This window comes from Mastomys coucha, unplaced genomic scaffold, assembly GCF_008632895.1.
Source record: "Mastomys coucha isolate ucsf_1 unplaced genomic scaffold, UCSF_Mcou_1 pScaffold20, whole genome shotgun sequence".
NCBI lineage: Eukaryota > Metazoa > Chordata > Mammalia > Rodentia > Muridae > Mastomys > Mastomys coucha.
The window spans coordinates 94,002,627-94,030,295 of NW_022196903.1; the positions used below are offsets into that span (position 1 = coordinate 94,002,627).

A 27,669-nucleotide genomic window follows, 5' to 3' on the forward strand; every position below is an offset into this window, starting at 1 on the left:
GAGGGGGGAGGAGACGTTGCATAAGTTGCTTTTCAAGAACTTGGAGGCAACTTAAGCTGGCTGCAGCCGGGGACCTTCCTTTGGGCCTATGCCAGTGGCTAATGAACCTTTGACATCAAAGGGCCAAAAGTCTACTTCTCTCAAGCACATGAACACCTCTGTTTCTGAACACACATCCTGTGAAGAGCCATGAAGCTCTTGAGCCCACGTGCCCAGAACTTCACTTTCCTGTCAAGACCTTTCCCCGACCTCAGACCTCCTTCCTTTCTATGTCCTACAAATCCAGGGAGACAGTTTGAACCCTATGCTCCTGTTTCCACACACCAGACAGCTTCAAGAGTAGATTGCTTTGGGCTGGCAAAGGTGGCTCAGAGGGTAAAGGGTAAAGGTATCTATACAGAGGCAATAAGCAATTTCAAAATGAAACTCAAAAAAAACAAAACAAAACAAAAAAAAAAAAACAGTTTCATTTTACACCAGACTCAAAAATGAATAAAATGGGTGTCAAGATGGCTCAGCAGGTTAGGGCACCTGCTGCCAAGGCTGACCACCCAGGTTATCCTATGATGTCTACATGCATCATGCGGCATTCATGCACACACACACACATACACACACACACACACACACACACACACACACACACACACACGCGCGCAAACATAGTAAAAACTTTAAAGGTAGATTACTTCTTATTCCAGTTAATGAGCACACTGCAGAGCAAGCAAAACGAGCCTACACCAGTGGCACTGTGACAATCCTGGCCGGCTGCAGCTGGATCAATGAAACAAAGCCCGTTCAACTACAGGACGGATGAGTCAATCAGGAGGCTGGCTCCGCGTCTACAGGAGTGCCTAGATGGCTAGTTGATGACAGTGTGTCAGTTGGTTTGGTTGCCTAAAATCTCCTACTGACTAAATAGCCAGGCAATTGACTGACTGAGTGATGGATGACTGACAGGCCGAATTTGATCTCCTGAGAGTGCCCAGTGAGGAACTTGATTGATGGCTTGCTTGATGGCTGTGACTGACAGGCTAGCTGGCCGGGTGAGTGGCTTTTTTTTTTTTCCCTACACTGATGTATGACTGCATGTCTGCCTGTGACCCCTGAGTCTTGTCTGCCGGCCTCAATGGCATGTCTATTACTCGGAGAGCTACTCATTGGCTGGTAACCCACCAGGCCAAAGACAGTGGCTGCCTGGGATGCTGCCGCTCTTCAGCAGACTGAACGTGACTGTGCCCATCCGACGGGTCTGACCACTTGCCTTTATTCCTGGAGAGTGGCCATGTGGCTGTCCTGCCTCGTCTGCCTGACTGGTACCTCATGCTGTGAGCGGTTGTGCCTGACTGGATGGTTGTAAGAGGGAAACTGAGTCCAGCTGTGAAGTACAATCCTAGGGACTAACTGGCCTGAATGTAAGGCTGGCTGATTCTTAGCTTATATTAAGCTGAGTGGGTGGCTGATGCCTAGTGGCTGGCAGCGGCTGACTGACTGACTGGCTGACTGGCGATTGATTGACTGGCTGACAGATTGAGAGTGACTAGGAGACCTGCTGACTGTAGTATTGACTCACAGTGTTAGTGGCTGTAATAGAATCTGGCCCCAAGACAGTGTCTGGCCTATTGACATTGGCTGGGTATCTGACTGACCCCTGGACAAGAGCAGCCATGACGGAGTGTCCCTGACAATGTGGCCAAGTCTGGCTATCATGCAGCAGCCAAGTGCTCGACTGGCTGGGTATGCTAATGAGCAGACTGGTTGATGTTGGCCAGGCAACTGGCTGACTGGTTGTGACTCACAGTGCAAGCGGCCATGCCTTGCTGTGTGGGCCTGGCTACGTGTCAGAGTCCGACTGTGAGACAATGGCAGGCTGACTGACTTCCCTGGCTAGCTGCTTCTATGTTGGCCTGGAAACACAGCCCCTACCCTTCCCAGAACCATTAGAGAACTGAGTGGGAGCTGGCCCAGTCTGAGGGGACAGAGCGGCTTCTGTGGAAGGAAGAGGGAGGCAGGAGCTGCCAGAGAGAGAACAGGAACAGGCCCAGCCCTGGAAAGTTCTCTACATCACCCTTGTAGGGGCCAGGTCACTGGCACACATTCTCTTAGCTATGTTTTTGGCTCTGGTCTTACAAGGCCTCTGTTTGGAGGTAATGTGGGGAGGGTATGCGGGGGAGCCTATAAAAACATCGAGCCAATAACTCACCGACAAGACTCCAATTATAGGGGTTTGGGGTGTTGGGGTGGGAGTAGGCACAGGCCCGCCGACTGCCATTTATGGGGCTTGGATTAGGGCCAAACACTGCCCTAGAAAATCCAGGCCTTGTACAGCAGAGCTGGGGAAACTTTAGGGAGATGCAATGTATCCGACACAGCCACACCTCTGTTACCTTCACCATTTTACAGCTGAGGACACAGGCTTCTCCTCGTAGCCCTTGAAGGCCCAGGGCACTGTCTCAAACCCAGGTCACGTGGGGCTGGGCCAACCCTCTGGATCCCTGACAAGGGTCAGCTCCAGCCCTCTCCTCACCCCTTCAAAGGTAGACAGCGGGCCTCCAGGAGAGTCACACACCTCAAGGACGTTGCTCCACCTCTTTCAATCCTCGGCCTCGTCTTTGAAAGGTTTGATTTTAAGATGCTGTTGGCAGAACTCACTCAGAGGGCATGGGGGATGGGGGTAGGGGTGGAGGAGAGCCTCTTCCTTATTGAATATGTACCTCCATTTCCTCTCCCACAAAAGGAACATCAGACATGGTGTGTCTTCTCTGAGCTTGTGGTGGTGAGAGAAAAACACCCCAGATGCATTACTTTTCTCTTTGTCCTGGCAGAGTACCTAATAACAGCTTAAGGTTTCTTTTGGCTCCTAGTAGGGATGGTTCCTTACTCTGTCATGACAAGGAGAAAGGTAAAGGCTAGCAGACGGTTGCTTCCTCCCTTCTCTTATTCTGTCCATAGCTTGGTACCACCCACATTCGGGTGGGTCTTCCTCAGTTAAACCTCCCTAGAAATGCCCAGTGGTGTGTCCTCTAAGTGATCCCAAACCCAGTCATGTTGAGAGAACTAACTATAGACACTAGAGAAAGCTTCAGCCCAATGCCTGGCCCAGGAAGCTATCACAAAGTTGACTTGTTAAGCCTTATCCCTCAGCAGGTCCATCAGTGTTCATTAGGATTTCCTATGCAGATATCTCTGGGAAGCATTCCTCTGTGTGACTGCTGAACTCAAAGAGGGGACATTTATAAACTGGTGTGGTGCACATACCAGTAATTCCAGCACTCAGAAGGCAGGAAGAAGAAGATCAGGTCAAGGTCATCCCTGACAACATAGTGAGTCAACAAGTTCAAAACCAGCCTGGGATCCAAGGGACTGTCTGAAAAACAAGACATCAAACCCGCGAAACAGAGGCACAGGAGGGAGTGGGACATTTAGACAGGGAGAAGACAGTGTGAAGTCACAGTGTGCCACAGGAGACTGGCCTGGGACAGCACCTTCCCTGTAGCTTCTTGGGACTCAAGCCTTTTGTCAGCCTCTAGCATAAGGGACAATTGATGACAACCATGTTTTTTAGCCACCTAGGTTCACAGCAGTCCTGATTCCTAAATACAGTCAAAGGTGGAGACTCTTCAACCTCAGACAGGTCAAATGAGACTGGCCTGAGGCCTCTTGGGCCCCGGAAGGCAGGTGGCTATTCTTACTGCCTCATAGGCTCTCAGAGTTTTGTCCACCAGGGACTCTGTCCGAGGGTGGCTGGGGTCAAGCAGATCAAATGTGAATTCAATTATGGCTTTAAGAGCATGTGAGGTCATGGGCGAAGCGACGGCAGAGACAGCACCAGGAGCTCCATGTGAAGCCTGTGTGGGGAAAGGAGTCCGGCTGTCTTCACAGCCGAAGAACAGGGCAGGGCCTAGTCTTATGTCCAAGAGGAGGAAAGTAGAGATGGGGCTAGATATGACATCTCATGCTTGTAACAACAGCACTAGGAAGGCTGAGGCAGGAGCATTGCACTAGTTCAAGGATAGCAGAGGCCACAGAGTGAATTGGGGCAAAACCTGGGTTATGTAGTGAGTTGGAAGGCAGTCTGAGCTACTTAAAGAGTGCTAGGAACAGCATAGGCCGCCTAATGATAGGCTAGCTAAGAATACAGCATGATTTCCAAGTCAGCGTGGGCTATGTAGTATGAGACCCAGTAGGGTATGTACGTGGTCCTCTCATACCAGACCACATGTGGCAAACACAGCTCCTTACAGCACATGGGAACTGAGGCGACCATGAATCTGTTCACTATTAAACCTGGTCTCATTTTCCCCTCCATTTAGCTGAGAAAGCTCATGTTACGCCGAAAGGTTAATTACCCCCCAACTTCCAAAGGTCCTCTGTGGCAAGCTTCAGATTCATTTTCTGCAGGAGGATTCCCGTGAATTCCACATTTAAGGGTGTAGGCTTAGTGAAATTGCTCTCTGGTTCTGACAGATCCCAGATGTAGCTGCCTCCCAGATGGGCCAGGCAACTGAGACTACCCAGGGACCACTTCAAAACCAACTCAAGCATCTACAAGTGCGGGTTTGGTGTTCCTCAACGTGTGCGTGTGCGTGTGCGTGCGTGTGCGTGTGCGTGTGTGTGTGTGTGTGTGTGTGTGTGTGTGTGTCTGTGCGTGCATACCTGGGAGAGGACAGCCTCTGCCCTTTTTTCTCAAGAGCTGTACCCACCCACCCCCTTTCCTTTTGACAAGGTCTCACTCTCCTGCTGCACAGCAGTTCTCCAAGTAGGCTGTGTGGGCCAGCCAGCAACACAGCAACGCTCCTCATCCAGCAGGGAAGCTCCTGTCTCTGCCTCCCCAGCATGGGGATTGCAAATGTGTGCCACCACACGTAGCATTTTTTTCATTAATCTTTCTGCATCTCATTTCCAATGTGTTCACTGCAAATGTATGGATGTTAACATTGGTTTGTGTGCATCGTTCCTCTAATGTGCACTCTCTCTGAACTTGTTCCCATGTTTATTTGTATAACAGAGCTGGGGATTTTTTTTTTTAGGAATGCTTTGGACTTTGGATATAAAAGCTGATGTCGTGCTTAAGGACAGACAATTTTACTTCTTCCTTTCTAATCTAGATGTCGTTTATTGCAGCTTCTTACCTAACTCCTGGCAAGAATCCCAGTAGAGATGAAGTTGTGAAAACAGACATCCTTGTTGCACGGATCCTGAATCTTTCACCCTGGGGTGATGCTGCCCATGCATTTTTACACAGAGACTCTTTGTCATGTTGTAAAAGCTCCTTACCATGACTAGCTTGTTGCCACTATCATCGGGAAAGTAAATACTAGTTTTTAAAACAAAAAACAATCCCCCCCCACCAGACTTTAATAGTTTCAGGTAAAGATGGATTTCCTGTTTGTTTGTTTCATGCCTAGTGCCCATGGAGGCCTGAAAAGGATCCAGATCCTCTGGAACTGGAGTTACAGATGATGGTCATGGGCTGCCACGGTGGGTGCTAGGAATTGAACCCTGGTCCTCCAGAAGAGCAGCCAGGGCTCTTAACTGCTGACCCATCTCTCCAGACCTTGTTTATTTTTAAAGTAAAACAGCAGCAAAATAAAACTACAGGCCAGGAGAGAAGGAAAGGGAAAAACAGAGAAAATATTTGAAGCTGGAAAATAGATGGATGTCCCACCCCCTTGAGAATGCCAAATACCAAGCCAGGTTGCAAAAATCAAAAACTAATCAAAATCTTCAGAAGGCCAGTGATTTGTAGATGTGTGGATCTTGTAACTCTGGAAGGGGAGGAGAAGGCCAGAGAGAATTGATTAAAACCGTTAAACAGATCATTTTCAGATCTGAATCTTGGGTCTCTGCCTGCTCCACAGCTCCCCTGGACTCCGAAGACACTGTTAGGAACTAGAAACACATATGCCAAGGTAAGGTGCACCTACCTGTGTGTTGGGCTTGCCGGAGGAGAGCCTGGGTCTCTAGCACATTCTGGTGCTTGGTCAGAATACTCAGTTACCCTTGCTGGTCCAAGGAAGCACTTCCTAGCTCTCGGAGGCCTTTCTCGAAGCTCGTTTCATTTACCTATTGTGACGTCCTCAGATAAAACACCAGCAAAGACCACTTGAGGAAGGAAAGACTCATTTTGGCTCATGGTTTAGGAAGTCTATGCTGGGGGGGGAGTCATGATGGCTAGCAGGAGCTTGGGGTGGCTGGTCTCATGCATCAGCAGCTAAGGAGCGGAAGCAGAGGCATGCCTTTGTGTTCATCCAAGACTGTAGACCGAGGACGGTAGGACCACCCAAGTACAGGGCAGATCTTCTCACTTCAGGTAAACTAATTCAAAAGCCCCTTTTGAGACAAGCCTAATGTAGTGTTTCCATGGTGATTCTGAATCTTATTTTTTTTTTTTCAATTCATGCACATTGGTGATTTGACTTGCATATAATGGGTCTGTGTGAGGGTGTCGGATCCTCTGGAACTGGAGTTACAGTTTGTGAGCTGCCATGTGGGCACTGGGAATTGAACTCAGGACCTCTGGAACAGCAAGCAGCCAGTGCTCTTTACCATCTCTTCAGCCCTGGTGATTCTAAATCTTAGCAGGTTGGCAATCAATTAATTATTAATTACCATACCTATGGAGAACCTATAAAATAGGCCTGGACCAGCAAAAAGTTCTGCCTGGGAATCTTTTCCACCAGGTCAGAGAAACTAATTGTATCAGCAGGGAAAGTCTCAAGGTCAACACCACAGATAAAGTCATGGCCTGCCACTCTTCCATGGGACTTGCTTTGTTTGGTAGACAGGGTTTCACGTAGCCCAGACTGACCTAGAATTTAGTCTACAGCTGAGGCTCATGCTTCCACCTCATCCTTCCACCTCCCAAGTGCTGGGATTAAAGACACATGCCAGCTCTCCTGGGTCTAAGGGATGACCTTCTATATGAATGGGCTGACTCTATCCACATAATGAGGACCCTGCTCATTGTTTCTTCCTCATAGTTCACAGTGATCTTGAGTAACTCCCAGAAGCCCCAGGTCTGTTTTCATAAAAGTCAGTCACGAGGCCCTTCTTTGAATGAGTTTGCTATGACATTCCCATTCATAAGCATGAAGTTAAAATGGATTTTTTTTTTCTGTTAGACTGGCTACTGGGTTTGTTTTATGAACTCACTCACTGGTCAAGGGAAGAAAGGAAGATTTTTCTCTCCCCAACATTTTGGGTGAGCAAAATTATTTTGTTTGTTTTTCCAGGCAGGGTTTCTCTAGCCTTGGCTGTCCTGGAACTTGCTCTGGAGACCAGGCTGGCCTTAAACTCACAGAGATCTGTCTGCTTTTGTGTCCCAGATGCTAGGACTAAAATCATGTCATACTACTGCCCAGTCAGGGTTAGCAAATATTTCTCCCTCCACACCTAGGCACTAGAAGTTAGGTGGGAGCAGGGGGGATTTTTACAGGCCCCGAGGTGGATGGTCATGGCCTGTTGCCAGCGTTTCATGTGCTGTCAGAAGAAAGGCTTGTGGAGTGGGGTAGGACTCACTTGAACTGCTGTTTGACCAACATGAGAGCATCTATCCGGAGGGCCTTATGGACAGCCAAGGCAAGCAGACAGCTAGCATATTCTGAACATCTGCCAGGAGGCAGGAATTCCTCAGGTCACAAAGCCTCAGAAACATCTGACCAAAGCAAGGGGATCTTGGAGGCAGATCCCCTTCTTCTCTCCAAACAACAGAAACAGTTTGTATCTAGTACTTGGACTCTACAAGTGTGCCCTTGCTCTGTTCACTAAAGCCTTCCCCAGCATCAGATTAGTGGGTGGTTTTGATTTTGTCTTTGTTTTTTTTTTTTTAAAACAGGGTGAAGAAAGGGGAATGGTTCCCATCCTCGGTAGGACTTCTCCGAGTTTTTGCTATTCAAGCAGTTACTGTTCTAATGTACTCTTACTGGGAGGTGGCTTGGTTGGTTTAGTGCTTGCCTCGCCCGCATGAAGCCCTAGGTTCAAACCTCAGCAAGTCCTGTGTGTTAAACTTCCTGAGTTCCAGGTTGGTAGATACTTAGATTGCTAATTCCCCACCTTCAGAATGAAATGTGGGGGGTGGGGGGGCAGGGGGAGGGAGGAGGTAACAGAGCAGAGTTTTGTTCACTCCCAAGAATGAAATATGAGTATCCTCTGCAAGAAAATGGATAGAACAGGAAATCATGGTAAGCAATATAAACCGAACCCAGAATGACACTAACTGCACGTTTCTCTCACGTGAAATGAAATTATATGTGTGTGTGTTGTATACATATATATGACATACACATATACATGACATGAGAACAGAAGAAAGACTGTTTAGGAACAGGGTTAGTGCAGGAGCTCTCAAAACAGAAATACAACCCGCTGACATCAGAGGCCAAGGGGACATGGAGGTTGAGGCATACAGAAAATGAGAGCTGAAGAATAGAAAGGAGTACTATAAAATGCTGTCCTTTATACCAGACATAGCTGTGGCAATCACAAAAACGTAACAGTGGTGACCACCTGCACAGGACAAGAATGGGGTGACTGATAGGGAAGAAGGGGTAAGCAGGAATGGGAGGGGGTATAAGTGGAGGGGGTACCACAAGAAACTTCCAAAAACTTCAAAACTAACTTCAAAAGTACCCCAAAAAGTCATTACAAACCCATTGGTTTGTTCAACAAGTATATACTAGTAAAAAAAGCTTAAAGCAAAATAAAATCAACAGCAACATCGACAACTAAACAAAATAATAACAAGACAATGGACATCATTGAAAACTGGAAATTTTTAATGGAAAGCCACACTGGCTACAACACTGTAGCCACAGAAATACACAGCAGCTGTCAAAGCCATCTCTGGATTTCATTTATTTATACATGGCCTTTAACCAACTGCTCCTGCCTCTGGGCCAGGACAAATAGGACCAACTAAAAAACACAATAAACCAATCATAAAACAAACTCTTCTATCAGTGAGGTTATCAGCGAACATGAGAATGCAAACTCAGGAAAAGAAATCCCCTTGTTACTAGAATCGGTTTAACAGCCACTTCTCAGGGCATCAGCTACTGACCTGGCAAGTGACAAAGGCCAGATTGCATGTTCCATCTGTCTTAGCGAGGACAACATGTCTGTGAGGCTGACTTGCCCAAGATCGCCCAATCCCTGGAAGAGAGTCTCTCTCAGCTCCATCTACTCCACAGGTGTACCCTTCACTTCAAGGAGTGACATCCATTTAGTGACCTGGCTTGTAATTTGTGGCTGACACTGACAGGACTGGGGTGATGTAGCCTGCATAGGTCCTGGTCAGGGCTACATGTTAGCACTCAGGACTACACAATCCTTAGGCCAGGAGTCTGGCTGCTCCGCTCAATCCTGGCAGTACTAGGGATCTTCCAATCTGGCTTTGTTCTACAGGGAACCGGGTTCTTTGAAGAGTAATGTCCTGGGTAGTTTCTTCCTTCTTGAATCTGCCAAGTCTCTTGGCTGGCCTCCTTGGATTCCTAGCTTCAGTGACTCAAATGTTGTTTCAAAAGTTTTGAGTAAGTTCTGTCCAGGTCAGGAATTACAAATGGGTTCCACAATGTGAGCATGGGTTATCAGTGTCTGTGTTGGAAAATTCTGGCTCTGGATTCAGCTTTTAAAAGAAAAAAAAAAAGTGATTGACTCTGTGGTGCCTGGTATGAGCACACCGTAAGACTCTGGAGCAGCCTGTGTGCTTGCCCTGCAGGTCAGGGTCAAAGGCACCAGTCTAGCTGGGTCTGAGAGTGCAGGCCTGAAATCCTAGCTACCCTAGAGGCCAAAGTAGGAGAACCCAAAGTTCAAAATTTGCCTGGGAAACTTGGGGAAGTCATCTCAAAAGTTAATAGAGCTTGCTAAGTATGCATGTGCATGTTCATGTTAATGTTCAACCCCACAAAATGAAAGCAGCTGCACAGTAGGCCTTTCGCAAAGTCTACTGTCCTCTCCACTTTCCCTTGTTCATCCTCAGCAACCTGTAAATGTAGGATCAAAACTGAAGCCCAAGGACCCTGATGCCACCCCAACTCCCCAACCCTACACTAGTCATTAATGGTAGGCATCCTGCATACCTTTCACTCCACCATCTGCCTGGGCCCCACAGTGGCTTGTATTCCCAGGTATGGCCTATGGTTATTTTAGAAAAATCAGAGCCTTTCTTCTTCCACTGGGCAGTCAGATTAGGCAGTGATTTCCCTCACTAACTAGCAAACAGTACTCTGCTGAAGTTATCAAACTACCTCCAGAAAGGCTGTACCTGTCCTTTTATTTGCAAAGGACAAGAGGCCTCTTCTGTTTGAGGCACAAGTCAGCTAGCTGTTCGGGCACTGCTTTGAGTGTTAACACCATTCTGGCCTTGTACAATTCCCTCAGCAAGTGACTTCTACCACACTGTGCTCAACTGGCAAGCAGTTCTTGGGTCAGGATAGTTGGTGTCCATGGAAACTTAGTGAGCAGCAGCTTCAGCCTCTCAGGTCATGAGGTCAATATATTCTTCCTGATGCCTAGCGCTCAGACATGTTAAATGAGACGTGTTCCCAGTACCAAAGGCCTGCAAGTTCCACAAAAAGCATCTGAGGAAGAGAACAGGAAACTTTTCTACAAAGTCTTGGGGCAAACATTAGCACCACCACCACCACCATTTACTCCATGCCCTGAAACCTTGCCAATGATTTCAGAACTGAACAGTAATGGAAATGCAGACAGGAACCATGGGGTAAGTGTTTCTTCAACAAGGCAAGACTCCATATGCACGCTTCCCTTCAGTGCTAGCTCAAGCACAGAACCAGACAGAGTCCCTCAGGATGAATCCCCAAGGCGGGCCACAAGCAGCAGCAGGTTAAAAAGCCAGCCTTGCAGCTGGGGCTTGTGGCTAGACAGGTTGTTTCACTCCATCTGGGTACAACAGGCTTAGTGAACTCTGTGGAGAGCAAGGGCTGTCTCTGAACACTTTCAAACCCTTGAAGACATCTCCAGTTCCTTCTTCAGATCATCCACAGCCTATCTTAAGAGAGCACAGACACAACTGCTTTCTTCCAAATCTTGATGATTCTTTAGCTCCATTCTTTCTTGTACCATGTGATCTGCACACTAAGATACTCAACATGACTTGAGCTGTGGTTAACTTGAATACTGAAGGAAATACACTTTCTCTATCCCCACACACCCAGAAACCACACAAGTGTTTGTGGGAGAAGACATGAAATTAGGTTTTTCTAAGGGTGAAAACCTATGGAATAAAATTAATCATCATCTCCAATGTAAATTTTACTATTTTATTTGTGAAAAAACTACAAGCAGAATTCATAAATAGACATTTCTATTTAAAGCAGGAAAATGATAAAGTGGCTTCTAATAACATAGTCGTGCACATGCCAATAACAGGAATATATTAACATCTTTTATTTGCTAGACAAAGAGCAGTGTCCAATATAAATTTCCCCCAAACATTTAAGACCTGTGAATTTCTGACCAGTTCACAAAACCACCGACACTTTAGCATGAAGAGAAAACAAACCTAACAGACTGTCAGCTCTAAGACGGACGGAGCAGAAACTTTCAAAGCGTTATACAAGCCATCTTTCTGGGCAAATGGAAAATAGAGCTCGTATAAGACATTAACAAAAGTTCACAAGGGAAGATTATGTTCTGACATACTTAACAAGCATTCGCTATCTGTCTCCAACAAACAAAGCTAAGGAAATAATGTAACCATCTTTACACAGTAAATTAAGGTTACAAGTCATACACAAGAACAGAACTGCTTGCGCGTTAGAAACTGTTCAGCTCCATTGTCACACTCTAAATGTTGGCTCTTAAACCATTTTCCGTAACATACAAGCAAAGGTTCTTATATACTCAGCAATTAATAAAATCTCAATAATTTAAGATACGGCAGCTTAAAAATGTCGACTGAGAATGGTCTTAATAAGGCAGGCGAGACATCTTAGTGGAGCTAAACTCACAGAGGCGTCTGCCAATGTTTTGAAGTATCCAGATCCAAACTGAAAGGTTTTGATTAAAATATTCTTGTGGGTGTCAAGATGTCTTCCCCCCCCAACTGCATGACTCGGGCAGAGCACGTCAGCTCAGCTCTGTGTGTGTGCACATGAGTGTGAAAGATCATGTACTAAACGCATGGGAAACTTGCAAGCCTTAACACTGTGCTTTTTTGTTTTAATCTGCTTTCTGTGCCACTGAATACCAAGTATTTCTGGTCCTCTTAATGTCTCTTTGTAAGCTACACTAGTGTTTTTACCTACTGAGTACTATAGTAGGGCAAATTGTTTCAAATGCAGGAAGCTAATAGGAATTCCATTTCCAGAATGCATGCCTGAGGATGTCACTGTGTGGCACCTATCACCTCTCTACCCCAACACAGCCCATGACTGCTGAGACAGGGCGGCCAGGAACATCTGATTGCTTAGACTCCACCACTGCAGTTTCTACCTCAAGGCAAGTTCACTCTACTAGTTCTGAAGTGGTCCTTCCCTCCCTTCACCTCTCCTTATTCTTTAATTTATCATGGAGGCAAAACTGAAAACCCAAGACACCAGCGATGAATGAATTAGTAGCCTATGAGGAGCTCGTAAATCAGCTTTTTCCACTAATCTAGGGGGTCCAATCACTTTACATGAAACTCATTTTGAAAAAGTACACAGTGTTTCTGAACAAAGTGCATACCAACACTTATTGGTTCAAAGAGCAGTGCAATCCACATGAATTTGGTGGCATTTAATTTTTTTTAAAAAGTTAATTAAAAAACTTAGCAATTCCTTACAACTCTGGAAAATAAATATGGCTGACTAATTAACCCTCCCTGAGACCCTTAATAAAAGGAATATTAAAACTTTAGAAGGAATGTCTTTGCAATACCCCACTAATATTAAAATGTGGATTTAAAATTCATAGTCAAATCACTATGTATTATATATTCTGATGCTTACAGAAAGCACCTGGTTTCCTTTGGTTCATTAATAAATACTTTAAAAAGGTATTTAAAAAGGTAAGTACAGCTTGCATCCCAGACACAAGCGCTGTTTTAAAAAGAGGGGAGCATTGTCCATGCATCGAGAACAGGAGCCCATTGACAAATAGCACTGCCTTTGCGGACAGACTCCAGCACATCAAATGACTGGTTTTAATGTAAATGTGAATGGAACCGTTCCTGTTGGCTACTCAATTCAAACTGTTAATATGCTCTTAACTTGTTGCCTCCACAGAAAGAAATCCTTTTATTAAGCAAACGCGGTTCTTTTAACACCAAGACTTGGTGTTTCCTTACAAGCTCTCCTGAGTCCTTGAGTGTGATAAAGGAAGGTTTAACACCACATGCTTAATGTGACTTAAGCACTACAAACTCAGTGGATATGAAGATAAAGCCAGATAGGAGAGGGACCCTGAATCTAAGAGCAAAGCAGAGTCACCCAGACTTCAGTGGTCTTTGATTATCCCCCACCCCTAAAATGGTAAAAATGGAAAACTTGGTTCAGTCACCAAAGAACACCTACTATTCATTCATTCTCTTGGGAAGTGAGCTTTCCTGGGGACTCGTTCATGCACCCCTGCGATCCTTTCCCACACAAGGAACTAAGAAATGACTCCAGAGACTGGAAGATCTCTGTGTCAGGTCTGGATGTGTGGTTGACAACCCTTGTTTAGTAAAATGAACCATAGTAGGTTTTAAGAAGAAAGACTAACAACTGCATTGGTAGGGTGAGGATTGGAAGACGGGGTAGGGGAGGAGCAAACAGGCCATGATCACAAAATCCACCACTGCAATATTACAGGGGAGGCAGACATGGGACTGCTTCCCTGGGTGGTGTGGATTAAAAAATGCACTACTGCAACCCTAGACCTAAGAGACAGCTGCTAGATATACCTCAGGCATGAGCAGAGGTCTGGAAAAAGGGCGGAATTCGAGATACAGAACACCATATTTTCATGAGTGCTTAATAAAAACAGCAATGTTAACATGTAACCATAATTTACACGAATACTTGGCATTCTGGAGCTAGTCTTGTTACTTCTGAATGGTCAAAGCCCTCCAACTGAACCACTTGTCATTTGTCAATTAGCCCATCGCAAATGCAGGCTATCTGGAGCAGTCTTTAAATTTGAGATCACATTGTTTAAAAAATATATTTTTTATATTATCCAGTACTCTTAAAGACAGATGAGAGAGTCAAGTTCCCACGCAGGTTGGAACATACTTCATGTAAGACTGATTTTAATTATATTTCAGCACTTTCATAGAAGGGACTGTCCCAGATCTGTGTCAACTGTTCAATGTTGTATTCACTTCACAGTGTATCAAGCACCAGCGTTGCCATGGATTGGTTTCAAATAACCCTTTATATATAATTTTATATTTATATATATAGTTATATCAAAACTGATAGTACAGAGTATAGCTGGAAGAAAGAACTAAATTTAAGAGGATATGCTGACAGGATGGAGTCTGTGAACACAATAAATAAAAGTTCCCTCCCCCCTCCCAACCCTCTTCAACAAAACAGAAACAAAACCAGTTGTAATGTACATGGAAAATTGTGCACAGCAGATTTTTTTATATATAAAAAGTAGATTCAGGAGCACATCCAATTATAAATGATTGTTAGGAAAATCATATAAAACAATGGAATACATAAAAGTGTCAAGAGTAACTGTCAGGGTACGAAATTCCTTGGTAGCCAGATGCCCACGGCAAGCAGAACCTCTCCTGGTAGCATCACTATAAGGTCGTCCACAGAAGACTCTCCAGGGTGCAAGCAGCATGGGCAGGTGGAGGGTTTGAATCTCATACCCTGATTCATAGTTTCACAATTCCATGTGCAATTTCAGAAAGATTCATCATTTACTGCTGACATGTCGCCCTTTGGCGTGGAGGAGCGGGAGGAGCCTTTGTCTGTACTCTCTGAACCCGAGCTGCTCTGGTTCTGCTGTTCTGACCCTGCACTGGAGGTCACTGTGGAGGAGGATGTAGAGGAGGAGCGAGTCTTTTCCTTAAAGTCTGTTATAATGACGGTGACGTTGCCCACAGTTACTGCCAACTGCTGTGCAGTGCTCCTGTCCACATTCTTCAGCCGGGGCCTGAAATGGTCAAGGGAACCATTTAAGTGACAATTATCAACACAAGCCTTCCTAGCTGCCCACTAACTCACCACTTTAGCAGTAAGAGAAATAATCATCAGCTAGCACAACTTTTTTTTTCCAAGACAGGGTTTCTCTGTATAGCCCTGACTGCCCTCAAAACTCAGAAATCTGCCTGCCTCTGCCTCCCAAGTGCTGAGATTGAAGGCGTGTGCCACCACCACCCAGCTACTAGCACAACTTTTGACTGTGGATGGCAAATCCGTTTCAAGATGATCTTAAAAGGCCTCACCCCTAGCTCCTCCTTCCCATTTCTCTCAGTCTCAAATCTAAGTATGCAGTAACCCCGGTCTTCTGACTTAGTATTGCCCTCCAGTTTCACTGTACCTTGAGGTGTGGTTCGTTTCACTGGTCTTTGTTGTAGCATTAGCAGACTGTATGCTGTTAGCTTCACTAGGAGGATCTTTCAGAATATCAGACTTTGGTCTAAGGGACAAAGCAAAGACCCAGAAAAATAAAAATAAATCATCATTTAAAATGTCTGATTCAAGTGCAAAATTGTTTGGAGTACCCAGAAACTTACTTTGTTTTCTTGTTGGTGTTTTTCTTGGTGACACTGGGGCTAATGTCCTTGTCTTTCTCTGGCTTTTCTTTGTCAGGCTTTTCGACCTTCTCCTTCTTCTCCTTCTTAGGGGGAGGTGGAGTAGCGTACTGCTGTGCCACCTGCTGTGCCACCAGCTGAGAATTGATGCGAGGTTTCCTACAACAATCAACACAAGATAGAGCATTAACCACTGTGTGAGTACTTTAATGATTTTATTATGGCAACTGTCCAATAATCCACACTGTTTCAATGTTGTGTGTATACCCTTCAAAGGGAGCTATCTATCATATGCACTTATGATACACAAACATGCACATGCCCCTATGCAACCATCTATTATAACAAGTTTATAGGAGTGCTAAAAATGCTTCTTTTGAGCTGTCACAATTATACTGACAGCTTTCAAATACACCCGCTGCAGAGGACTAATCTCGTTTTATTAAACGGACACTGGTAATCCCCTGAAAAGAGAATGAAATTAGAAGTGTGACATTCACTCCTCAATCTAATTATTCTAACTGAGCCTGCTCCCCTGCAGCTGTGATTGGCATGGACAACCCATACAAGGCAATAAAAGGTAACTGTGGCTCATACAAACTCCCAAGAGGATGAAGTCACTGATTTTAAAAACAAAAAATAAAAAAACACCCTCAGACAAGCAGTACATTGACTGTGTTGTAGCAGTTATGTCTGCACCAATCCCCAGCTGACACGGGCTCTCTCACTGCTATTGTGCATAGCTTCTAAGTCGTGCCAAACACTTTCACAATGCAGAACCATTCACAGACCCAAACTCGAGGGAAGGAATGCTAGCCAATATTTCTACACACAACAGCCCTGTAGCCATGTAACAGAAAAGTGATGTATTCCCAAATATTACAAAGCAAGTAGGTCATCCAGCATGGGAATGTTGTGTGGGGTTTGGGGGGAGGCGCTTGTGTTTATAGGTAGAGATGGCTGGGATGAAATGTTACTATTACTAACCATTGATAAGAGGAACCTGGAACAGCACAGCCAGGCAAGCAAGCTACTGGAGCACTCCTTGAAAAGACATGGTATAGAGGACAAGGGATACGGGTGAAAGGGGACAGATGCTTATAATTCCAGTCATCTCAAAGAAATGTCTGCTATCAGCAACACAAACCTAGATCATGAGACCAATTACCTGAAAGTACAGTCTCTAAGAAAAGGACAAAAATCACAAAATCTCTCTAGACCTTCCTAATGCTGTGACAGTTCTCCTCCTGATGAGGTGAACCTCAACATAAAATTATTTTTGTTGCTACTTCATAACTGTAATTTTGCTACAGTTATGAATCGTAATGTAAAAAACTGATATGCAACCTGGGTTTGGACACCAACCCCCCAGGGGGCCATGAGGCATAGGTTGAGAATCATACTGCTCTAGAGATTAAAGCCTCCAAAGGTCTACAGAGTTTCACCTTTAGGTGAAAAGGTGCTGTCAGTTTTAACAACAAAGCAGTCCTACCTAACATGTTCCTTCAAAGAGAAATATAGCTACAAATACAAAGACATTATGGAAGCACACTTCATAGGGAAAAGGAACAAAAAACATAGTTTTCAGGAATTGTTATTAGGCGGTATAAAACAGGCCTACAACAAACTGCCCTATACTTTAACCCATTTGAAACTTTGACACTCAAAGTGTCAAAAGGAAATTTCAGTGGTGGGGGGTTAGGTATACTTTCCCTGCATACACAAAGCCCTGAGTTTGATCCCTAGCACTGCTGTTAAACCTAATGAATTTGAGGCCTTGTTCTGTATGGGAAACCATCTTGATTTGAGGGTCCTTTCAATTAAGTCCATTGCAAACAAACTGAACACAAGGCCAAAGGAAGCCATCTGCAGAGCAACCCATATAGAGACAGAACCAAAGGCACCCAGGCGGCCTCATGCTGGAACTTCAATTTTGTGGTGTCCTTTACCAGGCTACACTTTACACCTCAATACTAAGTAAAAGGCATATAAATAACTACTGCGGATAAAGGCAAAGGGAGGGTGTTGTGTACACCTAAACCATTCCTACAAATCAAGGCTGTAGCAAAGAACTGCAGGTTGTCAGTAATGACAGTGGGATTAAGAGCCTGAGTGAGGATAGGGTTGTGCACAGAATAACAGACGTTAGTATGATGGAGATCAGAAACGGTATCTGTTTTAGTGCAAGACGTGCGATAATGTAGCCTTGCAGGAGGAGATGAACAGAGACAGAAAAAGGGAGCTCCTGAACCTTCAAACAACCCAGTGAAGCCCAGGTACTACACCTAACAGCACAACCTCCAGCTCTTCCCTACTTCTCCAGGATACATGAGTCCAAACAAGGCCAGCTTGCTGAACATGTTTCAGATGTCTAAATACCTGAGCCAATGTTGGGCAATGAATAAACAATAAACAAATCAGCAAATAGAGCATAATTCTTCAGCACAGGTAACAAGCTTCATTATGGACAGGACAAAAATCCATATATACAGAGATTAAACGATGGTCCATGCATCCTAGCGTAATAGGCACAACAGTGTGTGGGCAGGTAGTAATGTGCTGTTTTACATAAGCCAAAAGGAATGAGGACTAGGTAGCATCGCATTTGATCATTAACTATGAAAACTGACCCGGCTTCTAAAAGCATTGTTATTTGAAAATAGTGAAAAATCTGAAAATTGCAACTGCTGTGTTCTAATTGACAGTTACCTTATAAGCAACCCACCACTTTCTCTCTCTATCCCACTTAAACCCTCCAGTGATGATTACTTTCAATAGTTGAAATACTTGCTACAAACTTGCTATAATACTTACTCCACCTCCCCACCCCTGCCCCAGCACTTCTGGTGGAACAATTTCATGACCTAGAGAAAGTGAAAACCTAGAATGTTACCTCGTATTACGGTATCCCTATGGGAAGCACTAAGTCTACCCCTCCACCCCTGATTCCAAAAACATGTAAATGCCCAGCCTGAAGACATCAAAGCAGCTAATTTTCCTGTAGACAAAAAGGTTTAACAGCAGGTGGGAAAGGTGATACATACATCCAACATCAGAACAGACCAAATATGCTTTTATAAATAGGACACAATTATTAGAAAATATTTCACAAATATATTTTATTTATATACTTATATGAATAATACAATTTTGTTAATATAAAGAAAATATTTTTCTTTGCAAAGTGCCTAGTTATACTGAACTAAATAACTGATCTTTGTTACTAGTCTCTGTAAAAGAATTTAAATTCTAGAGGCAAGTGGATCTCTGAGTTCGAGGTCAGCATGGTCTACAGAGTGAGTTCCAGGACAGCCAGGAATACACAGAGAAACCCTGTCTCGATAAACCAAAAAAAAAAGAAAAGGAGGAGGAGGAGGAGGAGAAGGAGAAGGAGAAGGAGAAGGAGAAGGAGAAGGAGAAGGAGAAGGAGAAGGAGAAGGAGAAGGAGAAGGAGAAGGAGAAGGAGAAGGAGAAGGAGAAGGAGAAGGAGAAGGAGAAGGAGAAGGAGAAGAAGAAGAAGAAGAAGAAGAAGAAGAAGAAGAAGAAGAAGAAGAAGAAGAATTTAAACTCTAAGTTGTGGACAGTGAAGACATTTCAGAGTGATTCTTTCATTTATCTGAGGCAATGTGATAAGCTAGCTGTCCACCCCTGGAGCAGCACACACCACACATGAATGGCCCTGGTTCTTACTCAGTATAACTTTTCTGTTGATTTAATCCTCATCCCTGACCCACCTTATCTTGAATACCAAGAAATCTATATGACTTCATATTAAAACCAGCTACCTTCACACAGGTTAATTGAAAACCTTCACCATATTTGGCCATACATTATAGGGTATCATTAATTTCTCTGCTTTTCCCCTTTCCCATTCTAGGCTATTCTTTCCCCCCCAGTATATACCAGACTCAAGAAAGCCACCAAGCTCTGTTAAATTCGTCTCCCACTACTAAATTAACTCAAGAAAAGAGTGACCTTTAATCCCAGCACTTAGGAGGCAGAGGCAGGCAGATCTCTGAGTGAAGTCAGCCTGGTCTACAGAGTGAGTTCCAAAACAGTGGAGGCTACATAGAGAAACCCTGTCTCAAAAAGCCAAGAAACACAACCAAACATACATAAAGCCCCTTTCTTTCTCCTGTTGTCATACAGGTAATATGGGCTGTGTAGTGTAAAAGAGTACAACTGTGTGTCTCAGCACTAGGGAAGCAGAGGCAGAAGGATCTCAGTGGATATGAGGCTAGCAAGTTCCAAGGACAGCCAATAAAGACAACCCTGTCCAAAAATCCAGAGTACAGACTGGAGTTGAGACAGCTTTTGGGCTCCTCGGGTCTGTTACAGAGCCTCAATAAATTACTTTAGAGCAGAGCAGAGTCACATTTAAGTTAATCTGGCTACAGCCATAATAAAATAAGAAAAGCTCATTTAGTCATAACATATATACATATGCAGCAAAACAAATAATTGCTACTGAAAATTCATACAGTGAAAGCACCATCGTCACAGCTACCGATGTGTGCTCAAATACTAGGAGTCGACAGAAAATGTACCTGCAAAGAACTAGTACCCACCCTGCCCTGGGACACGCCCAGCTTCATTGGGTTATCCATCAATAGCAGCACCAAAGAGCCTCTCATGAAATTTCATTTTGAGGATCTGGGGTTTGCAGGCATCCAGTGGCTTCAAGAGAGGCTGTAAGACTTCATCCCTACTACATACACATTATTACATACTCATCAGGTACAGGTAGTCAGCCACTATGAGCTCCCACACAAATTCCCTTGGCTAATTAATAAACAGTAGATAAATGGTCAATTTAAAGCTGTCATTCTAAAGAATACAGAAATGTGTTCTAGGCCCTAAACACACTATTTGAATATCAGAAAGTAGAACTGTAACTTTTCTATAACCAAAGAATTAAAATTTTAGGAATGCTACAAGTTTCAAACTCTGAGAAACAATTTATAAACCAGCCTGACAACCACAGCCCAAGATTTTAGCCAATTGATTGATCCATGGGTTCCTGAGGACCAAGACCTTTTCAGGGAGTCTAGAAGGACTTGTGCCCCTGTAACTCTAAAAAATAAGCTGTCTTTTCACAGCTTTATTTCCAAAGGCTGCATGGTATGTGGCATCATTATTGACAACCTGTGTGTTATTCTATCTGGTGCTATAGACATTTCTTCAACTCTAAATTCTGATCCAAACTGGGCGATCTCAAGGGCTCAGGAGGCAGAAGCAGGCAGATCTCTAAGTTCAGGAATAGCCTGGTGTATAGAGTGAGTACCAAGGAAGTCAGGGCTACACAGGGAAATCCTGTCTCAAACGACAAACAAAACCACCACATCAAAAATAAATTCTGATATGAAATTTTTCTATTGACATAACCAAGACAAACAAAAGCCCCTTGGGGGCTCTAATTCTGAAGAGCAAAGGGCTGCTCTGGCCAAGTATTTTATATGTAAGCATGGTGTGCCACAGGCAAGTCCCGCTACCAACAAGGCAACCTGCATAATCATTGAGATGAACTCAAACTTCAAAAAAGAAACATGCAAAGTAATAATTACCAGTCTAAGAACAAACACTCTGAACTTACTAGCACAACTTTCCAACAGTGATCAAAATACTTCAGCCATATGTAAGAATAGCTTCTTTCCACTTGTCTCTTCCCTGTGGTACCTGTAGTGCCAGGAAAAACTGTGGCCACACCAATGATTTTAGCAATTGTCCCGTAAGTATACACTCTACGTCTCCCACAGCATATCTTCAAAAATCCATGGACAAAATCCATTAAATGGTGTGTGTCTGTATTGTGTTGTGGTTTGTACCATAGCAAGTGTGTGGTACATTTATGGTAGTTGTCTGGACAACTTGAGGGAATTGGTTCTCTCCTCCTACCATGTGGGTTTTGGGAATTGACTTCAAGTTGTTAGATCTGGTAGCAAAGTGTCCTTACCCACTGAGCCAACCTATTAGGTGCCTAGACTTTTGTCTGAAGATCAATGGGTTTCTTTGGCATTTCATTCTGGTGTGAATGGTGTCTGGATTCTGCCCTTGCGTATGTTATGCTAGCCCAAGTACCCTAACAATAGCCTAAATTGACAGGATAGGCTCCCATCTGCCCAACCTAACAGAAGGGAGGAAGGCCTACAGCAGTATCAAAGCCTTGACTCAGTACTCTGATTCTGGGTTAAGTTATATCATCTGCCTTGACTTATGTGCCCTTGATGATGAAAACATTTGCAGATAGTAAGTGATCACTGAAGTTTCTTTAGCTTAGACACTAGCATTCAATATTTAATAAACATATCTATGTGAAGTGCCTGCTCTTGAGGTGCAGGCAGGTTTGCAGCTTTACACTGTCAGCAGCCTATTTAGCCTGTTTTTACAGTCAGCTATAACATGTTACAGAGTTGGATGTGAACCGAATCTTTTTCTTCCCAAAGGCATGCAAAACTACCTTATAAACCACAAGGACAACAACTCTCTAGGCAAATAGTTTCAGATGCAAATAACCTTGATAAATCAAGTCTCCCTCCAAGAAACAAGACATTAAAGCAATCCAATCTGCTGTGCAAATTACTTCAGAGCTGTCAAAGACCCTATTTAAAAATCTATGTAACCATTTTGAAATTATAGTTCATTTCACTAAAATAAATACTTATAAAACACAATGGATCTGTAATTCTCTAAACAAATATAAAAGCTATTAGGCAATTTAGGGTCTAGTATTCATCCAACTATCTTCTGCAGGTGATGGTTAATTTAAATTAAAAAGTACTAAATTAGATTAAGGTATCTATCTTTTCAAATGTTTCCCTCAAACCTAACCCTTAAAATTACCCCCAAACTTAAGTACAAGCAAATAACAGCTGTAAGAAGGTAATTTATGATTTAATGCTCATGCTACCATGGTTTCTAAATTGCTGGTAATTAACACAGCCTGCTTAAAACCTCTAGTACACTTGGATGCTTACAGAAGGGAATCTTAACTCCTGGACTTACACTTTCACAACTTTGCTAAAAAACTCTCTCCACACTGTCTATTCACACAAGCCCAAACTACACTGGACTTTGTACTTTCGGATGCTTTCTTCCACCATCTGTTTGCTTACCTTCTATCCATCCCTTAGTTTCTGAGATACCTTCTTCAAGCTTTACTTATACTCAAGCTCAAACACACTTGTTTCCTTGTCTCTCTGGACAAGTAATCTGAAGCTAGGTTTTAGGAAGCTTCATTTCACTCTAGTGTATACCTGCTGCTTAACTTATACTTTATTATTTTACCTTTTCTCTTCTAGATTGTGAATAACTATAAGGCAGTACAGCTACCTTTTTAATTTTGCATTATACCCCCAAATCTGCTTTGAAGGAACTCAGTGTTTACTACAAGAATATATTCCTTCAAGAGTGGGGCAGTAAATGCTACATTAGCGGCAGCTTATCTCTGCATTATAATACTATACTTAACTGTTTGGGTCTCAGAACATACCTCTTTCGGGACCTTTGTATATATACAACTTACCTTCTCTAGTGCTATCCCCTAGCAGAAAGTGTGAGACACTGTTGGTTCTCAATGAAGTGCTTCCCTGAAGATAGTCTGTGTGCCATATTAAGCTTTCAACATACCAGTTTGAGAGGGAAAATGTATAGAAGCAAGTGAAGGGAAAGCAGCAAAGAACTACACACCATGTTTAAAGGAAAGCAAAAAGGAATCCCAGCAGCATCCTCAAGTGTTTCTACTCCAGCTTTGTAATGGATGAGGTACAAGCTCTAATCCCCCACCTTCCCACCCACCTCAAATATACCAACTACTCAAGTACATTTCTACTTTTGCTCACAGGACTAATCTATGTCATACTTTTTAAGTACTATGGCTAAGGGGCAAAAACTGTAGGAAGCTGGAGCCCTTCAGAAATGTTGATTCTCTGTTTCTCTGGCAAAGTAAAAAAGATCTACAGATAGATTAAAACAACAACGCCTCCCCCAAAGCATGAACAAGTCTGCTTAGAGAAACCATACCATCACAAGTACTCTGGTTTCAAGTGGGATTCCTACAAGATCTCCAATTGCATGGTATTAGCTAAACCCTTCACTTGTATAAAGGGATATTTGGATAAACTGGAATGATCTTATATTGCATACATGGCTGTAATCACCTAGATATATTTCAACTCGGTATTTACTTCAAATCCAATGCCTTCCTCAAAGCATCCACTTTCATTCTTGTGTCTACAAATGACTAGAAAGTGTGTATGCAAAGAACTCCCCCACCCTCAAATAACTGCCAGCAAACTTTTTGCAAAAACTGCTAAAAATAACTCACCAATTTTCAAAGGCTATTAGTCTGACTTACAGAAAAGTTGCAATGACACTGTGGTTCCCACATAATCCCTCACCTAATGTTAATCATCTTGTGTAGACTTGGGGCAGTGACCTAAATTAAGAAACTATAATGTCTAATGATACTGTTCACCAAACCATACCCCGAAAACCTCTGTTCCCCGTGCTCAAGCTTTTTTCTGTTTGGGGGTTCAAACGAAGCCTTCACATCCAATTTTACTGTTTTTACTTCTTGCTGTCTTGACTGCCTGTGATAGCTTATATAGTCCTTTATGACCAGGAAAATTGTAAGCAGTTGCTTTCTAGACATACCCCTAGGTAGGGGTAGAAAGAGGGCTTAGTGGTTAAGAGCACTTGCTGCTTCTTCAGTAGAGAAATTCTGGACTTTACAAAATATATTTCTCCTCAAACTTTCAGTCACTGAGTATCCACATATGGATTCCTCTTGAATTGCTTCAAAGACCCAGTTAACTTAGTATTTGTGATCTTTCTATTAGCATGAATCGGTTAATCTTATCACATGGGATATATTTTCTTTGTTTGTTTTAGATTTATTTATTTTATGTATATGAGCACACTGTAGCAGTCTTCAGACACACACCAGAAGAGGGCATTGGATCCCATTATAGATGGTTGTAAAGACCATGTGGTTGCTGGGAATTGAACTCAGGACCTCTGGAAGAGCAGTTAGTGCTCTTAATCGGTAAGCCATCTCTTCAGCCCCTATTTTGTTTTTAAAAATCTCATGTTATTATTACAAACTTCTTCCTTTTAACTCTTCTAACTTTGGCCTTGTTTCCTTCTGAGTGTGTTCCAAAGTCTAAAGTTAATAAATACCAAATGGTCATTAGATCAGCTAACATTTTTAAGCAGTACATTATCTAAAGAAGCAAGACCATCCTAGTTAACCTGGGGGTACAAAGTGATAATAAATGAGCCTTCCACTCTGGTAGCATAAGCACAACCAGAAAGAGACTGAAAGGAGCCAGAATATCACATCACAGGCACTGATGATCTATAGCACTGACCAAATGCCTCTAATACCCAAGAATACTGTGTTCCAAAGCCATACTTGATCATCAAATAGTATGTAGCCAACGGTAGAAATGTCAAAAAAACTAAGGATAGACTAAACTAAGCTAAGACTTAGTTCGTGTGCCTAGAAAAGCAAGCAGCCTTTTGTGGAAAGGAAACAAGAGAGCCCAGGGCCTTCTTTAATCCCTTTACAGCTCAGGGGTAAATCTTAGCAATAACTCCAAAACTATTAATTCCTAAGCAGCTATCATTCACTCAAAAGCAGTAAAGGAGGCAAAAGGCAGTGGGTACTGCAGTTTGCTTGACTTGGTCACCATTCTCAGTTTTTAAGAGAAAGGCATCTATGTTGCCTAGGGTGGCCATGAGCTCTTATATTAGGTTCCTCCTGCTAGTCCCTAGGTGTACAGGGTGCCTCATCATGCCAACTAGCCCTTTACATCTAAGGTACAGTCTAAGATGTTATATCACAGGTACACATCGGAGTGATTACCTTCTCCTATCATCTGTTATTTTGTTCTCCCCCGGGCCCTGGAGCTGGGAACTGAGCCCAGCTCTACCACTGAGCTAAATCCCCAAGCCCATCTCCTATTTTCTGTGCCTCTCTCCCAGCTCCAGGAGACCACAGATCTAGTGTACATATGCAAATCTGCCCGTCCTCCAGTTAGATGTACATGAATGACACAGCATAGACTTTTCAAGTACATTATCTACTTGCACTGAGCTTGGTCTCTGGGCTCCATCCAGGTTGTGTGCCTGTTGTTTGCCCAATCTCCTTTGATAAACATTTATGCCTTTTCCTGTGTATCAGCTAAAATGGAGAAAGCTGAAATGAGCACCAAGTACAAATCTTTGTGGACATATGTTTTCATTTCTCCTAGCTAGATGTACAGCAAGTCTACATCCAGTTTTTTGAGAAGCTGCCAAATTTTTTTAACATGATTGTGCCATTTCACACACTCTCCAGCACAGCCTGAACACTGTGATAGTTCTCCATCCCCAACACTGGGCACTAGCAATATTTTTCATGTGAGCCATACTCAAATGGATGTATAGTAGTGTTTGTTTTCCAAGTATGGTTTTAGCTTTTGAGACATGGTCTCATGTAGCCCCGACCAGCTCCAAACCCCCTAATCTTGTCTTCACAGGCAGCTTCAAACTGGCTTTAACATGCAATCTTCTGATAGCTACTGTGTTTCTGAGCACTACAGTTCCACAGGAACAGCATGGCACTTGTGAAGATCAAGATGATTACCAATTTAACCTTTAAAGCTGAGTGATGAGCAACTGCAATGCTACTTTTCTACTTCTTGTTTCAATTACATCACCTTCAAATAGATGGAGACACACCCGTGTACATGTGTATGTGGAGGCAGGTCATGTACAATGTCACCTACTGCTGGAGACAGCATCTCACAATTCTATCTCTTCTGCTGGCATGCTAGGATTACAGAAGACCACCCATCAGCTTTGGCTGTAAGCATTCTAGCGGGAACAATAATAGTCACTAGGAAACCAAAGTGTAACCCTAGCCTATCAGTTTACACATGAATTATAAGAAACAACAGTCCCCCGGTCTCAGTTTCTCTAGCTATTAAAGAGCAAAACATACTTGTCCTACATTACTGTTCCAACAGAGCCGAGAATACAGTGCCAAAACGAATAAAGGAAGCAAAGAACTACCTTATGTTTTACATGTTTATTAATTCATAAAGCATTAAGTTTTAAAACTTTGGTTTAATAAAACTATTTTCCTCCAAGTTCCAAACAAATGTCTAAGAAGGTTGACGTCATAGAAAAGACATTCCAATGATGCAAAAGACAAGCCTTGACTGCCACAACATTTACTGTACACCTGTCATTCTACCACTGAGGAAGCTCAAGCAAGACTGCCACAGGCATAAAGCATTAAGGTCTGGTCTACATGGCAAGATCCAGGCTAGCTAGCTAGCTAGCTAGGTAAGAATACAAACCAAGACCTATTCTCCGAACAAAACAAAACATGAAATTTTACATGGAAAATAACTTATCCCTTTTTGACTATTTCAGGATGATCAGTAAGGAGTCTGCATAGCTGCCCTGCTCAGTGGAGCCCAGCACTGTCTGCAAAGGACAGAAAATGACCCTGCCCTAAAGTGTGTCATCTGTTATACCAGCAGCTGACATGATCGTTGCTGTTAATTTAAGTGCCTTTCTCTTAAAATGAATGCAGGCATTCAGCCCCCTTTCTTGAAGACAGTGTATTGAACTATCTTTAAACAACAATAGGATTTGAGTACAGTTCTTTCAGAAGCAGATCACAGCTGTGAATGTCACTGTTCAGCTACTTCCCCTTCCCTTTCCCCCGGGGATCAGACCCTACTCTTTTAAAGTTACTTTGTTAGTTTTTTCAGCAATTAACATTTTTAAAAATTAATTATTATTCATCTTACTTCAACATGTATCCATGCTCCAAATTTATAATAAAAACAACCACAAAATTAAAGATGATTTATGCCCGCTCAGTCTTTTTCCTCTACAAATATGAAGTCTTATCTTGTGGAAGCCACAACATAAAACCCTTACCTTCAAGTAGCTGGTGGGTATATTTTGATTGG

The 27,669-nt window shown here is 43.2% G+C and overlaps 1 protein-coding gene and 2 long non-coding RNA genes across 7 annotated transcripts in view; 2 read left to right on the forward strand and 1 right to left on the reverse strand.

Annotated features, from left to right (window-relative positions):
* The window catches only part of LOC116099334, a 14,513-nt gene extending 685 nt beyond the window's left edge, over positions 1–13,828 (forward strand). The window contains exons 2-7 of one of the 3 annotated variants that reach the window (XR_004122217.1): positions 2,404–3,323; positions 5,125–5,481; positions 5,862–5,912; positions 7,838–7,868; positions 7,972–8,023; positions 12,332–13,828. This is a non-coding gene — a long non-coding RNA (uncharacterized LOC116099334). Of the gene's footprint in view, positions 1–2,403; positions 5,482–5,861; positions 5,913–7,837; positions 7,869–7,971; positions 8,024–12,331 lie in introns of all 3 variants that reach the window. The other 2 variants (XR_004122218.1, XR_004122216.1) reach the window with 2 other exon arrangements.
* The window catches only part of Rybp (RING1 and YY1 binding protein), a 53,009-nt gene continuing 36,603 nt past the window's right edge, over positions 11,264–27,669 (reverse strand). The window contains exons 3-5 of the mRNA XM_031382754.1: positions 15,683–15,859; positions 15,487–15,585; positions 11,264–15,099 (exon numbers count right to left, since the gene is read on the reverse strand). Coding sequence (XP_031238614.1) covers positions 14,847–15,099; positions 15,487–15,585; positions 15,683–15,859 — 529 coding nt within the window. The 3' untranslated portion in view covers positions 11,264–14,846. The remainder of the gene's footprint in view (positions 15,100–15,486; positions 15,586–15,682; positions 15,860–27,669) is intronic.
* Positions 15,790–27,570, forward strand: LOC116099335. 3 transcript variants are annotated; one of them, XR_004122219.1, is made up of 3 exons: positions 15,790–15,897; positions 26,834–27,031; positions 27,122–27,570. It is a non-coding gene; the product is annotated as an uncharacterized LOC116099335 (long non-coding RNA). The 3 variants fall into 3 exon arrangements; XR_004122220.1 differs by lacking the exon at positions 15,790–15,897 and adding an exon at positions 24,683–24,743; XR_004122221.1 differs by lacking the exon at positions 15,790–15,897 and adding an exon at positions 26,252–26,548.